Source organism: Falco naumanni, chromosome 9 (assembly GCF_017639655.2).
Source record: "Falco naumanni isolate bFalNau1 chromosome 9, bFalNau1.pat, whole genome shotgun sequence".
NCBI classification, from domain to species: Eukaryota; Metazoa; Chordata; class Aves; order Falconiformes; family Falconidae; genus Falco; species Falco naumanni.
This window is the reverse complement of record NC_054062.1, coordinates 38,105,233-38,120,292: the sequence shown is the minus strand read 5'-3', so window position 1 is coordinate 38,120,292 and position 15,060 is coordinate 38,105,233. Positions and strand designations below refer to the sequence as shown.

General features: G+C 40.9%; 1 protein-coding gene across 31 annotated transcripts in view; it reads right to left on the bottom strand.

The window, feature by feature from the left end:
- The window catches only part of ANK3 (ankyrin 3), a 374,073-nt gene that overhangs the window by 35,438 nt on the left and 323,575 nt on the right, over positions 1-15,060 (bottom strand). For 22 of the 31 annotated variants that reach the window (XM_040605364.1, XM_040605345.1, XM_040605347.1 and 19 more), the window contains 8 exons: positions 11,641-11,852; positions 9,636-9,843; positions 8,966-9,062; positions 7,531-7,759; positions 6,825-6,950; positions 5,965-6,087; positions 5,437-5,463; positions 3,600-3,681 (listed from right to left, as the gene is read on the bottom strand). In XM_040605364.1, coding sequence (XP_040461298.1) covers positions 3,600-3,681; positions 5,437-5,463; positions 5,965-6,087; positions 6,825-6,950; positions 7,531-7,759; positions 8,966-9,062; positions 9,636-9,843; positions 11,641-11,852 — 1,104 coding nt within the window. The remainder of the gene's footprint in view (positions 1-3,599; positions 3,682-5,436; positions 5,464-5,964; positions 6,088-6,824; positions 6,951-7,530; positions 7,760-8,965; positions 9,063-9,635; positions 9,844-11,640; positions 11,853-15,060) is intronic. The other 9 variants (XM_040605351.1, XM_040605358.1, XM_040605363.1 and 6 more) reach the window with 1 other exon arrangement.

Genomic DNA, 15,060 nt, shown 5'->3' with positions numbered 1-15,060 from the left:
AAAGAAAAGGAACTTTTGCATTTGTTTCTCATGCAATATTCCTTTTGTTTGGTAAAAACTAAAGTAAAACTTTACATGAAATGATTGTAAGAAGCATATGTCATACATGAAATATGGAAAGTATGATATATGATAAACGTGAGCAAGCAAAGCAACTGAATCAGTTTTTATTCATGCACAATATATCATGTCAAAACGAGCACATAGATTAATACATTTTGTATGCTATATTAAGCACAAATATGTAAACCTTACAAAATCATTTCACAAGAGGCCATTAAAAGAAGAGTACACTTTTTCTACAAGATGTAGTGTCTTGGTACCTTTTGAGGAGATTTCTTGTATCAGCTCAAAGACAGACCTGTTCAACTTTACATTTCTCAAAAGGTAACATTAGAAAAGCAGTCAAAGAACAATGTATTATGCAAAAACTTCCTGGCAAGGACAAACCTGTTAACTGTTAGCATCCCCCAGAACACTCAGCTTGCTTATAAGCATTTCGAACAAAATCATCACCAACGACATTTTGCATCACAGGAGGTACTCATGCCAGAAGACAGTATTTCTGGGAATCCCATTACAGCATACACATCCTCTGATACAGCAATAACATTCAGGGAGTTGACATCGAAAGTAACTTAGAGGGCTTTTTTTTCTTTGAAGTTGGAATTAGAAATGGAGCTAAAATATCCAAACAACTTATTCAACATACCTTTCACTGGAGTTACACTAATAATTTGTCAAACCTGCTTGATCTGTCTTATAGACAGACAGTAACTTACAGTTAAGTTAGTTACAGTTAAGAAGCTTAACAAGGCTAATACTAAACTGTTAAACTCAAAGCACACACACTGTTATAGAATAGTGAATATTCAGTATAACACAGGTCCATATCCTGCAAGGAGAAATGTGCTGGTCCTACAGAAGCCAATTGAAGCCCAGAAGGCAGCATGGATGGCTGATGATATTGCAGTATGAGAACATTTAGGTTGAAGAGAGCTTGAATACTAGGCCTGACTGGCACAGCCTATGGCAAGAAACATTCATTTTTCCTTGCAATTTTATTTTTAAGCACAAACATGCTTCTCCACCCCCACCCCCCCCACCCCCCCCAAGAAGAAAACATAGTGTACTTCATTAAATGAGCTAGACTTTATTATGGAGATTAATTAGCAGCAGCTGCTAACATTCACCAAAAGTTCATATATTCCCAAGCCCATGAAACAAACCCCCAAATCATTCTGAAAATAACTTGTTCAGTGGTTTGTGTTAGGAAATGTCTTTACAGGGACCCCACCGTGCTGTGATGAGCCTGTCTATCACAACCAGCTAGTGAGGCAATCAAGCAAGCAGGCTTCTCTCTTTCTCCTGTTAAATCATGGATTCAGACATGTTTAGATACTTCTTCTGTGCCCCTTATTGCATATGAGAAGAAGAACCATTACAAAGAAAATTGAGTAATTTACCAGTGTGTGCAGTTATGACATAGCTCAAACAGCAGGGAACTGGGCAGTTTTAGTATTTAGAAATAGCAAAGAAATCCCCACAACTGTGCAAGACTTTAGAGTGAGATAATATACTAAAGAGAGGTTTTATATAACAGCCTTTTTTGGCTACTGGACACTCTTGGCTTTAACAGTTTCCATCACTCTGCATCCAAGATTTTATCAGAAAACAGATGTTAGTTACTACCTTCCGTGCACCAAACTACTGAAGGCACTGAATGAACCCATGCGTGCGGCCCCCGCTCAGCCTTGCTCCTCTTCAACTGCAAGGAAACAGCACAGAGTAGGTGTAACACACCGCAGTGCTCCTGAGAGGACCTCACTCCTGGGAACAGCAGAACTCCTCGGTCCCTTTCCCTCAGTAGGGGTAAGAACAGGACGGCAGGGGGAATATCCCAGCTGCCTTGCTCTCTTCTGCACCAGCACTGGCAAGGGTACGGAGGTAAAAAGGTCTGTATGTGTGCATATGCACGCACACAGGAGCTTGGGTGAGTAAGAACACCTCCTGCTGCTACCAAAACTACGGGAGCCGTGCCATCAGATTCACTGGAAGTAGGTAGAGGTTCATCACTCAGATACAATCACTGGAGCAAACACCCTGCGGTGTAAAGCAGCCGCAGCAGCAGCCCTGGCTGTGTGCTGGGTAGCGTAAGCTCCCTGGAAGAGCTGCACCTCCAAGTCCACATCCTCCCCTAGCACCAGCATGGTGCAGGTGGTAGTGGTAGTTGCTGACTACATGCTATGTGCGGGCAGGAGATGGTGCTTAGGCTGATGGCCAAACGGCTGTCTACAGTCCTTCCTGGCAAACACAATCATTTTTGTGTACCCCTTCTGAGTAGCTCACAGCCTTAAGTAGTAACCATTGTCAAAAGGGATGGAATAGTTAAAGAATGGTCAGGAACTTCTACTGGTTTAATCCATCATTTTTTTGAGTACAGCTCAAGTGGGTTTGCTTTTTCCCCCTCTAACTTTTAGCGAATGAGAGTTAATGGACCTTTGGTGAATAAGACCACTTTGCTTTTTTGGGGTTTTTTGGGTTTTTTTCCTAATGAGGCCTGAAAAACTAACTGTAAGCAATATACACAGATATCAAACTCCTTTCAAGCCACTTCCTTTTCCCTCTCTCTCAGTTCCCATCAAGCCTTTGATGATACCTTAACAGTCCATCAAGAGGTCTCAGCAGATCTGATAGCTTCTTCAGATATTATATGTTTGAAGTCTTCTTCCAGGCCTGAGAAGTGTAATATATTCTGGAGCACATCTGATCCAAAGAAGCCACAGATCTTAGAGAATAATTAAACAGCAGCCATCCAGTGGGAACTCCCAAGACCTGAAAGTTTGTCTATGGATTTTATGGAACTATATCAAAGGGTCTGTTGCAGGGTAGCAACTGAGAAGTCACAAGGGGGAAAAAAAGGCAAGAAAAAGCCTGGGAATGGGGAACAGTGGCACTCAACCTCAGACAGGAGAGGTGAGGGAAGAAAAGCTAAGCCAAATAAATTATTGTATTTAACAGGGAAGGAAGGGAATGCCACAGGTCTGGTCAAGAGGAACATAAATTTAAGAGAAAGCAATGTGTGGTGCCAGGGAATAAAAAGCATCTGCAGGGAACAGAGGAAAAAGGGAAGGGGAGGAGAAAGAAGAGGGAAAATACAACATATGAGAGAGTCCATATTGGCTAAGCACCTAAACATTTAAGCACTTATCTGAATGGCATTCTCCAGCCTTGCTGAACTTTTGCATAACATTCCCATCTACAGCAGCTTTCTCTGATCTTTCAAAGGGAAGAGGAACGGACTTTTTGAAAGCAATCCTCTTACTCTGGAGCTACAAGGCGTTTTTAAAAATTACTATCTTTTTACTTAACTAACACGTCACTTGCCAGTCAGGATTCTTCAAGCTCTCACAACACAAGAGTTCACAGACCATCCAAGAGTTTTGGTTTAGAAGGGTGGATTTTTTCTTTTTTTCTTTTTTTTTTTCTTTTTTTTTTTTTTTCCAGAGTGACACCAAATACAACGTTTATAGAAAAAATGTCTCTTCTTATGAAAAATCATACATATATGGCTTAGTATTTTGGTAAGAGCAACTCACTCATTCCAGGCTCAGTCAGATAGCTGTAGCGCTTACGTAAAGCAAGGGAGACAAAGTTCTGGCGTCGGTCAGCTTTCTCCGTCTGCAACAAAACATAATACTATTTGGTGCCTTTAGTATCACTATCCCCCATTTGAAGAGAACAATCATCAACCTCAGCGTGATGGGCCGCATTTTGCCGTACACATCCCCACAGGGGAGAACGGATGTCTCCGTTCAGCTTCAGGAAGGCGTGCTGAAGCCAAATTTGGGCAAGCAGGGAAGGGAAGGGACAGAGCCGGTCTCCCATCCCCTCTGCCATGTAATGACTTTCAGGCACTGTGGAGCAGGGAGGGTGGCTACTGGAGGTGGCAGAAACCTGCTGTGGATGACTACCCTTCTGGAGCAAGCAGGGAAGAAATTGCAGCCCTAGAAGATGACCCCATGGGTTCATTCCTGCTTACAATGTCTCTGCTTATGAGGTAGAAGAGCTTAGATAGCAGATGTACCTCGTGATCCTGCCTTAAAGTATCTCAATACTATCCTATCCCGTTATCACTTTATAAAATGTTTCACACTACTAGAAATAGCATGATAGTATTCATTCTCTATAAAATAAACCATCTTTGGCTAGAAACAGGAGATCAACACAAAAGACTACAGATACAGACATAGAACATTTATAAGAGTACAACTTAGACTATCAAATATTTCTCCCCAGATTAATTTTTCCTGAAAGCACATACACCACGATGTACACTGGCTTTAAAGTGAATACATTAAGGACAAAAAAGGCATGGGAGAGGATTTTTTTAATAGGCACAAAATGCAAAGATGCAGATTAGAAAGCAGACTAATATTGTTAACTAATAAATTGCATCATAAGTCGCTGCATTCAGTGACATAGCTGCTGGTGTGAAGTCTTAAATATTAAAAGTCCTTTAGAGATCAGCTCACTGGATTATGTGGCTAAAAATATGGTTTGTTTAGAAAGAAAACTATTGTTACAGCTGTATAATAGCTCACTGGGAACAAAACCTGTGGAGACAAAGTGATGTGGTTGCTATTATTATCTTTTAACATGTAAGAAATGTTTTGGTTTGTCTTTTGATTTTTGGTTTTTTATTATTATTTTAATCAGCAGGTGGCTACTGCTAGTTATATGTCACCAGGAAGAGAAGAAAATTTTGCTGCTAGGTAAATGGGATACATATCTGTAGATTCTTTTAGAAAGTGATCTCATTTATAACTACCTCTAATAAGTAAAATCCACTCAATTTCTTCACAATCTGATGTTGCAGTTTGCATCAAACAGTGGATTTTTAAACTGCAAGTGTCAAAGGTTTATTTGAAAATAGATTTGGGTATGATATTTAGAAATTGCCCTTGGCTATTTGGCTTTGTCAGAAGAGTCCAGTTTATTTTCAGGAGTAAAATATTATAGGCCACTACTGTGGCCTCAGCAGTATTTCTTTCCTTCTCAGAAATAGAAGTTACCAAAGCACTGGCAGTATTACTCCAAGAGAAGAAATCATATCCACTAAAATATTCTTGATTTTGCCAAAAATGGACTTGATCTGATATATATAATTATATCCTTTTTCAGAAGAAAACGAGTTAAATTTTACACTGCCATTATTCAATGCTTGGTTTAATTTCATAATATATAATCGTGTTTTTCCCACATTTGTGCACATCTACTGTTTTGCAACAGACTACCAAATGTCAAGGATATGGTTATTCTGTAGGTATCATTTCAATGCCATAGCTAAAAATAGTTGTTTGTTTTTTCTATAACATATTATTTTTCTTCACTAAATCTGATGGAAATAAAAACAGAAGACAGTGTTTATATTACCTCATCATCTTGATCTGACTCTGTTTCCTTTTGGTCCCAAGATGCATTGCAGAGACAAGGAATATTATAATGGACAGCAGGGAAAAGAATATCAGGATATGAAAAGGACCAAATTGGGAGCACAAAATGCAAGCTGATTTATAAGGCAAAGCAAATCCAAAGTGTCAACACAAAAGAAAAAAAGAATCTTACATCCAATGCAAATCAACACGTGACATTACTGAAAGCATAAACCTATGACTTGCAGGCTGAAGCATGAGCTGTAAACAGAATCATAAAAAATATAGGAACTTGACACCACAGTAACGAGACTTTAAAAGCGTTCTACATACAGGAAACCAATAAAACATAAATTTAAAAAGCCTTTATCATATTCCAAAACATTCTCATTAATGGCATTTCATAGGGTTTCTTTATCACTAGCAGGAGAAAAAGAAAAAAAAAGGAAGAAAAAAAAGACAAAACCAAAGGAGCAAAAATAAAACCAAATCAACCCTAAGGAAAACGTTTACTTTTCCTAACAAATACCTTTTTGTGTGCTGGCAAGGTGATATTCAAATTGCAAACAGCTGTTTGTGGCAATCCTTTTGTAGTCTTTGGTTCTTTCAAAAATGATAAGCGACCACAAGGTTCCTGGCTGGTGTCTCTTACCTAGAAAAGAAATTTTAATACAGTGTAGTATATGTAGTCATTCAGTCACCTAGAGGAAGTTTCTGCAGAGTAACTTGCCACAAGAAGCTATCTAATGGGTGAAGCTCAGGCTGAGCTCCAGCTCAGTAACAGTGAGGTGCTGAAGGAGAAAAGGTGTTACCATGAAAGAGTTAGGTCAGCCTGAAGCTCTCTGATGCTAAATCCATGCAGGACAAGATGCTGAGTGAGTCCAACCAGGCAGTTTCACACTGAGATATTACTGGCAGGTATTTTCTGCCCACCTTCATTTTTTTCTGTCATGTTTTGCACTTGCGCTCACCAAAATGCTTAAAAACTTCTTTTGCACAGCAATAATAAGGCTAAGGAAAGTGAGCAGCCATCCATGGTAATTTAGAGATGACCGGTCTGAGCATGCTTTTTGGAGGTTGTTCTGCTGTACAGTATATTGAGTGCATCTCCTTTACTTAGTCCCTGGGAAATAGTGATCTACTGATAGTATTTTGGAGGTCTAACTTGAGATACGGTTTTAATAAAAGGCTGTGAATCCGTATCATGGGTATTGGGTCCCAGCTCTGCCGCCAGCTCTTTTATGGCTTCAGGCAAAGCACCCTCTCGTTATTCACATAGTAAACAATGACACATCCTTGGGGCAAGTTAGTACTATCAGGCTGAAAAAGTGTTATTACTGGTGGGGGGAAAAAAAGTCAGAATAATTATTTGGCTTGTTTTGCTTTTACCTTGATAGAGAATGGCAGTCTATTTTCTTTGAAAGCATAAAAATTAAAAACAAGCTGCTGTCCTCCTTTAGTCAAAGGGGCCAGATTTCCATAGCAATCAACGTAAATAGGTTTTCCTTCCAGAACCTATCAAAGCAATAAATAAAAGTCAATAAAACCTCTTTTCATAGTAGATCCATGCAAGTAAGTATGTCATGATTTCCCCCATCACAGTTCCCGAGTTTAGCACAAGTCCCTACTCAGATTAAATTCAACAACAAATTAGAAAATCACTGTGTATTATGGCAAGGTATTATGAGCGCAGGCAGTTTGGGAAAGGGTGAGCTGCATGTGTGGCTTTTCTGGAGTACAAACACATTGACTTCCTTCAGGAAACTGCGTGTTGGTGACTACGTATTCACCACAAACCAGCCTTACTCATGACTGTGTGTCTGCAGGAGCAATGAGAAGGATTTCCAGGTCAGCCATCTGCAAAGCCCAACCAGGGCTACTCAACAGCAGTGCACGCAAAACCCACTGCAGACCATCCCAGGGATCCATTTGAAAACAGGTCCTCATGCTCTCCCTGCCTTGTCCTCTTTTGTCACAGCCTTGCTATGAACCTTTATCTAACTGGGCTTATAGTGGCTTTTGCACGATCTGTTGCCACTTGGATACCACATTGTCCATTTACAAGGAGGGAGTCAGCTGTGACTAAGAAATGTACCTCAATGTCTTTGCTTCTTGCAACTTCTTCAAAGTTCTCTTGTTGCTCCAAAGTTTTGTCCACTTTGTCATCAGTCATGCAGAAGCAACGCAGATTGGATTCCACAGGGTCATTCATTTTAGCAAATATCACAAACTTTGCCATATAAGGAACACATATTAATTCTCTATAAAGCTGTGTTGCCAGCCCAACAGTCTCTAGTACTTGATGGCAGTCTGCGAGCCAAAATCTGAGTGGGAAAAAGCAAACCATTAAATCAACATTTCATTATGCTCAAATATTGCTTAAGCCTTTAAAGAGAAACCATGTCCTCTGATCCTTGGCCATTTTTCATGCATACTGTCCTTGCAGACTTCCCAAAGCTGTAATTTTCCTTCTACTGTCAGTGGAGCTTCAACCACCCAAAAATAGAAATACCTGGTAATGAAATGTTGATATACTTATTTGACCCCTCTCGCAGAGGCATCTCATAAAACTGTTTAAGCCTCATTTGAAGCCAAAGTGGGGAAACTGTATTTCTTGTGACCACACACCATGTATATGTGTTGATGGCTCACTGTACATTTGATTTGCTAAACCAACCTCCTTTATAACACATACATACAGCAAAACTGCATCTCCCACATAGGTTGAAACCAAATATGCCCTCAGTGAGGTACCCCAGAGACAGATGTTATACTGTTATTTTTTCATCTTATGATTGAGAGTTTGATGAAAATTTTGATACAAGTTATAAACATCTTAATTTCTTGTTTGTATGAGCCTTTTCCACAGTATTTCAACCCTGATCTATTTACTTCTTTCCAATACTCTTTTTATAAAGCTTTTTATAGGTGCAAATGTTATGTACTCAGTGATAAGCTCTTTAACTTGCATACCATGAATTTTCTCCACTAGGATTCAGGATTTGTACAGATCTTGTTGAATGCCACCAATCAGCATGTAAGTCCACTAGAGTTCATCAAAATTCATTTCAAACCATGATTTTTTGGCAAATGATATTTTTGTGAGAGTAATTTTACGTAGTTTTCAACTAAAAAGCCCACAGCCAGGAAATGAATGTTCTTAACTTTTTAAACGAATACAGTTTTATGAATCCCCCCAATATTTTTATTGAATTAACATTTTAAGCTTTCCCTTTCTGTTACCGTTTGCAGAAAAATAAACCCCTGTGTGGCACCGCAGCCTTTAGAGAAATAGCATGTGTGATTGCCAGGAAACATCACTGCAGCAGCAAAGGCCAAGACAAAGCCACATGTAAAACCCTGGATGCGTGGGGTGCTGATACGTTGTGACAAAGAAGCATCTGGTCCCAATACCACTCCATCAGTCTTGCAAAAGACTTGCAGAAAGCCAAGAAACAACCCCACAACTACGCGCTTTGTTAATCAAGGGTAACTACTCCCTAGGTGCGTTTGGCAAGCTGTTACCATACCTGGCTGAAACATTGGTTGTGAATGAGACACAGTCATTTGAAAATGTCAGCGGAGTGGTGCCTGTGATATCCTCCCACTGCGCAGGTGAAGTACCTCCTATGTAAATATAAACAGTGGAGATTTTCTTTCAAACACCAAGCATATACAGACTGCATAGAAGTATCTATCTTAAACTATTTTGCTTCACGCATAAAAAGAGAGCCTGGTAATAATGTTCTCCAACAGCTGAGCTACATGATATATATTACATCACGTATCACACACCAGAAAATGATGCTGATGTAAGTCAAGTACACACCTACAAGTCAATAGCAACTCTTCCCCTTTTATATCGGCTAGGACAGAATTATTTCTGCAAACTACTTTTACTGACAGCCATGTTTAATAACCAAGGTTGAAATTCTTCATACTGGCTAAATATAAAATAGCATTTATTATCTGTTGGCAGAGCTCTTTTACAATGGGCGTGAGACCAGATCCAAAGCCCAAAGAATCAGCGGGAGCCTTTCAAATGACCTCTGCCAGCTTTGGTCAGAACTGATCTGAACCCTACTGGACGAGGCACACCAGTGTTCCCTTACTGGAAAGCACAAATTGTACAGTTATGAGAGTGAGCACAGAGGCATTGCTGTCACAAAAACCTTTGCAAAGAGCATGACTTTCTCTAACCTGTAATGCTACATAAAAGTCGAAGGCTGGGCGTCATGTCTCCTTTGTACCCATTGGTTACACCTTCTCCCGACGGAGGCGGCACAGGGATTGTCATGGTTATTGGTTTATGAAATTTTCTTCTTCTTGGCTCCACAGTAACAATGGGACTGAAAGTTGCTTTGTTTCCAAGGATTTTTTTGACAATCTCCTCTGGAACCGGTTGAGCCTGTCAACACAGGGAAAGTATTTAAACTAGAGCTAAAAATTGGTTATAGATATGCAGAACTGTTTCCCAAAAGATAATTTAATTTTCCTTTCATTTTTCTGTAGAATTTTATTTCTTTTTTTCCCAGGCAGCCTTCTCCCATAGCTCTCAAGGGTGATCATTAGTACAATTCATGCTTAGTATTTTTTTTAAATGACCCACTTATGCTTTCCTAATAGCTATCTTGCAAAGCAAAACTATAAATCTCAGAAGGTTGCCTGCAGTTTTTGCTGAGTGTTTCAGGAATGTTTGGGTTTGTTTTGAATTTACAGTGATGGGTGATATTAAATACAATTTCAAAATGCAGAGAGGCCTATTTTGCACTTGAGAAGTGAGGACTAGGCACTCTGTCTAGAAGATGCTGAACAATTCTCGCATCTCTACCAAACACAAATCCATGCTCCTGAGGAACACTGTGTACTCTGAATTACCTCTGTACTCAGTGCTTCCTACGCTATTCCACTATTGATTATTAGGAAGGAAACATCTGTCTGGGTCAAATTCATACAGAATGCATTACGCTATATAAGAGCTATAAGCCAATTCTACTTATAATCTTAGCTGCTATAAGCAGACTTTCTACCTCCATTTTGTGCCTTGAAAAGTTTTCTAACTTTATACGGGAAGAAAGAAGTAGCCAATATGGGAAGAAATGCTATAGAGTTTTTGTACTTTTTGTCACGTAAGACCTGAACCCAAAAGTGACAGACATGGGAAACGAAGTTTTGCATCCATTTCCCTGGGGATTGCTTTGTTTTGTTTTGTTTTGTTTCGTTTTTTTGACTTTCAAGTCTGTTTCAATCAGGCTGACCTGTGACTTAACTGCACACTGTATTGATATGCATAGAACATGTAGCTACATTGCAATCTCACCAGTCACAACAGTGCACATGGAGACATCATGTTTTCTTCACACTAGAAAGCTCTGGAAAGGCAGCTGTATAACCATAATAGCAGAGCTCCCATTTTCTCCAGATTAATCATTTTTAGATGTGAAATATCATTAACAGAAATGTTCCAGTCTGAATTCCAAGCACTGGAATTCAAACCAGCATCCCTATTTCGTGAACCCATCAGACTTGTAAAATTATTAAGTAATTTTAAGTGATAATTAACAGAACTCAAAGAAAAAGATACCTCCTAAAAAGCATTTCTCCACTTTCTGTGCAGTTTGCTCAAGGAGAGTTTACGCTGTTTGCTCTTCCCAGATTCCACCCGTTGCTAGAAACACCTATGGTGAATGTCCTAAACTACAACAGATGTATACGGGAGGTCTTTGACCCAGCAACAGCTGGCAAACAGCTGATGAAATCCTTACCAAACACATTCTTATGGCAATGGGCAGCCCAGTGACACCAATCCCAAGCTGCTACTTTGCCACAGGAGGCTGGGACTACGCAGGGCTGTGCAGCCACCGCCAACAGGAGGATGGCAGACAATATCACTGAGGCTGTGGTGCCTCCAGCTCTTTGCTTTTTTCTCCATTCTTAAGATGTTAAGCAATACTCAGGGTAATGATGAAAGGGGAGCTGGGCTTTTGCCACAGGGAGGAGGACTGTGCATCACCTGCACCGGGGGGCACTGAGAGGCCCAGAGCCTGCCTGGGCAGACACTTGCCAATTCAGATCTCAGGTGGGAATGCTTCCCACCTTGCCACCCACCACCAAGGGGCAGAGACTCCTTAGCTGAAAGCCTCATTCATTAAGATCAATGATGCACTTGTAGACACTGCGAATGTGGACACGAGGGTGCTTTTACCTGGAGCCCCACGCGGATTCTTTTGGTTAGAGCACCCTCAGGGAAGGATGCCTGGACACGTGGCACCGTCGTGCTGCTCAGCACCCCACCTTCTGGGCCGATTTGGTTACTCTCCTGCTTGATTCGTGAAACCACTGCAAAGTACTGAGGGAAATCTTTTGTGACGATCCTGCAGATTCGCTTCTTCTCTAGCTCCTCAACACTGTCCAGCTCTGGTGAGAGAAGGTAGTTAAAACATCCAGGCATTATCTGCCCAGGTTCGTACCATACACATCTGTGAGTGTGAGGTTTTGAATATGCCTTGAAATGCTTATTATTTTATTTACTACAGGAGAAAAAAATATTCAGTGCTATTAATTATCAAGCTTTGGTTTGCTCTGTGAACCTTTGCATAAATCTTGACAAGGGCGAATGGCACGAGATGCACAGACCTGCCAGGACACCGAAGCACCACTAGTGACTGCTAGTCACCCAAGCTACTAGCAGCTGCTGTGGGGTGTTAGGTTTGTCACACAGCATGGAAGTCCGAGGATGTCTGAAGGAGATGGTCAAGCTTCTTTCCTCTCTCATCTATATCTGGAATCACACAAGTGTACTGATCTTTCTGTGCACACCTTCAAGAGACAATTATTTCCAGCCTCTTCCCTCACATAGCTCCAACATACATTAAAACACGGGAAATCACAGGCAGTTCATGAAGTATCTAACTTCACGTCAAGTGTGCAATCCAGGGTTTGCCCAGCTAAGGCACTTAAGAAAGTTATTTCCCAAACTGGCACCCATATAATCCTGAGAGTTTATATTGAGACACTGAGCTCTCCAGTTTTGTGGATGTGACGGAGCTCTGTCTGCCAGCACCACCATTGAAACCATAGCAAGGATCCCTTCCCACATCAGGCTTTCAGCCATTTGGTATCTGCCCCAAAGCAACTGCATCGTGCTCCTCAGTTCCTAGAGAAGAGAAACTTAACACATCCTCAGAGACAACTGGAACAGAAACAGGTTGTCAACAGTGCTCTTGACCACATTCCCAACTACAAGGGTCACTAAGGCTTAGAAAAGTGCATGGAGTATCTACCCATATTAACTACATAGATGATGTAGACATATATGCACTGACAAAAACTTTGTGATATGTCACAAATACAACTAATTTGCAACTATATGTGTGTATATATATGCACTAGTGAAATCCCTGTGATATAAACACTATTCACAGAGATAATCACACAACTGTCATGCATTTCTCCTGTAATCTCTTACACTTTGACTTTTCAGCGATTGCAATGGGGTTTCACTCCAGCACTCCACAGATTTCCACTCTATTTTCCTCCTTAATAAGAGCACCACATTCCTAAAGAAGAAAGTTTGTTCCTTGAAAGATGAAAATTCTATCAGATGCAGTAAGGAGGACCAGATGTGGTACCAAGACAAAAGACACTTGTAAAATTCTTTATGTGACTGAGACATTTTCCTCCCCTGAACATGTAAGTTTGTATATGAAGTTGCCCTCTAAGAGAAAAAAAAGACAGTGAGCAATCAAACCACCTGACTGCCAGGAGAAACGCAGCATTAGCATGACAGAATTAATGAAACAGGGAAAACTAGTCCTGGGAGAGGTCACATTTCCTGAACACACTTAATGCATTTTACACACAAACAGAGCTATCATCATTACTATTTTCCTTGGTTGCTGACACTTCATTCCTGTGCAATGTGTTTCAATTAAAAACCTCTAAGAATTTTTTGGTTGGTTGGTTGGGTTTTGTGTGGGGTTTTTTAACCACAGAGAAGTATGCTATACACCTCATCTTATAGACAGGGATGGCAAAGCAGAGAGGTGTAAAGCAGGAAGGTTAGTGGCAGATTGGGAAGAGTCTGCTGATGTCAGTGTCTCCCAGGATTTGTGCTAAAAGCCCGAAGAACCCCTATGGCCATTAAGTTTAATAAGTCAAGAGAAAAGTATTGTGAATACTCTGTGCATATGTCTTCCCCTGCCACCCAAGCGTATGGTACATTTATCCTAAGGTGGCTGGTGGGAGTGATGGAGGAAAGGAGAGACGGAGGGAAGGAAAGGAGGGAGGAAAGGAAGATCACTCCTCCCCACCCTCTAGGCTGCGCTACCACATGAGCATTATGTTAAGGTTCCTGGACAGGAGAAGAGAAACCCAGCCACGTCCTGCAAGGTCAGGGAGGACCTCTGACCCTTGGGATGGCTCAGCTCAAGGAAAGCAATCACACCAGATTTGTCAGGTGAGAGGCAGGTGTGAATCAAATTCATCACATGTCTAATAACTTTCTTTTTTGCTTTCAGAAGGCAGAGCGTTTTCTGACTGGAAACGGAGCAAGAGTCACAGAACACTTGCCTGCTTCATGAGCTTCAAGGCGTCTTTGTGTGATCTGGTACCTGATTTCCCTTACCAGGACCTTAGAAGAGTTTTGCTAGTGCTGAAAATGCAAAACTCATCTGTACTTAGCAGACTGAACAATGCTCTGCGTTTTGCAAGCCTCCGGCAGTACTGGCTAGAGCAGAGCTCACCTAGTCACTGTGCAGACTGAAAGGTGGGACAAGCACAGGACACCAGTTTCCCCCATACAGGAGACGTGTGCCCATTAAGAAATTGTTGCACTAGAAGTGGGGCACCCAGGAGGCAGTACTCACAAGGAGAAAAGTACAGGAGGTGGGTGGAGGCAGAAAGAGCACATGGTAAGGGACTGAAGGAGAAGCTGAGGGCAGTGAGACTTGTCTTTAAAATGCCAGTACCTAGACCCACCCTCTCAGCTTCAGTATTTCACATACATAACTAGGTGCTCCCAGTGCCATGAGGTCTCATTCTCAAATAAGTCAATGCCCTCTCTGTGTTCTTTTGCCTATTTTTGCACAGTCTGTAATCTTGCCATTCACAACACAAAGTTTAACAGCAATATGTTTAAAAACTTTTCTTGGAAATGTAGCAAAATCACTGCAGAGTGATTTATGGTGGTATTTTAAACTTCAAGAGTAAACAAGGTCACACTCTGGTTTCATCTGTAGATTCAAAGAAGTAGTTATGCAAAAACTCCTGCTTCCCATCTGAAACCACACTATGCAGCTGCGAGCGTGTTGTAGCCACAAATATTTGCATTTCTTATTTGCAAATGGCTGTCAAAAGATTAGCTACCCCGGTGTGTGCATTTATGCCCATAATCTGTCTACAGATACCTGTAAAGGGTGCAGGAATGTAAAAACCAAACACAAATTACATCTAAAAGGAGCCGGGCTGAAAAAGTAAGTTATTTACCAAACAGAGAGCTTCCTCCTAAGAAAGAAATAAATAAATTTCAGTTGATTCAGGTTTAAATAAATGTAATACGGCCAACAGTTGTGAATTGCTACCCTTGTGTTTGGAACCTAACTCCTCTTCCTAGTAATGCCAGATT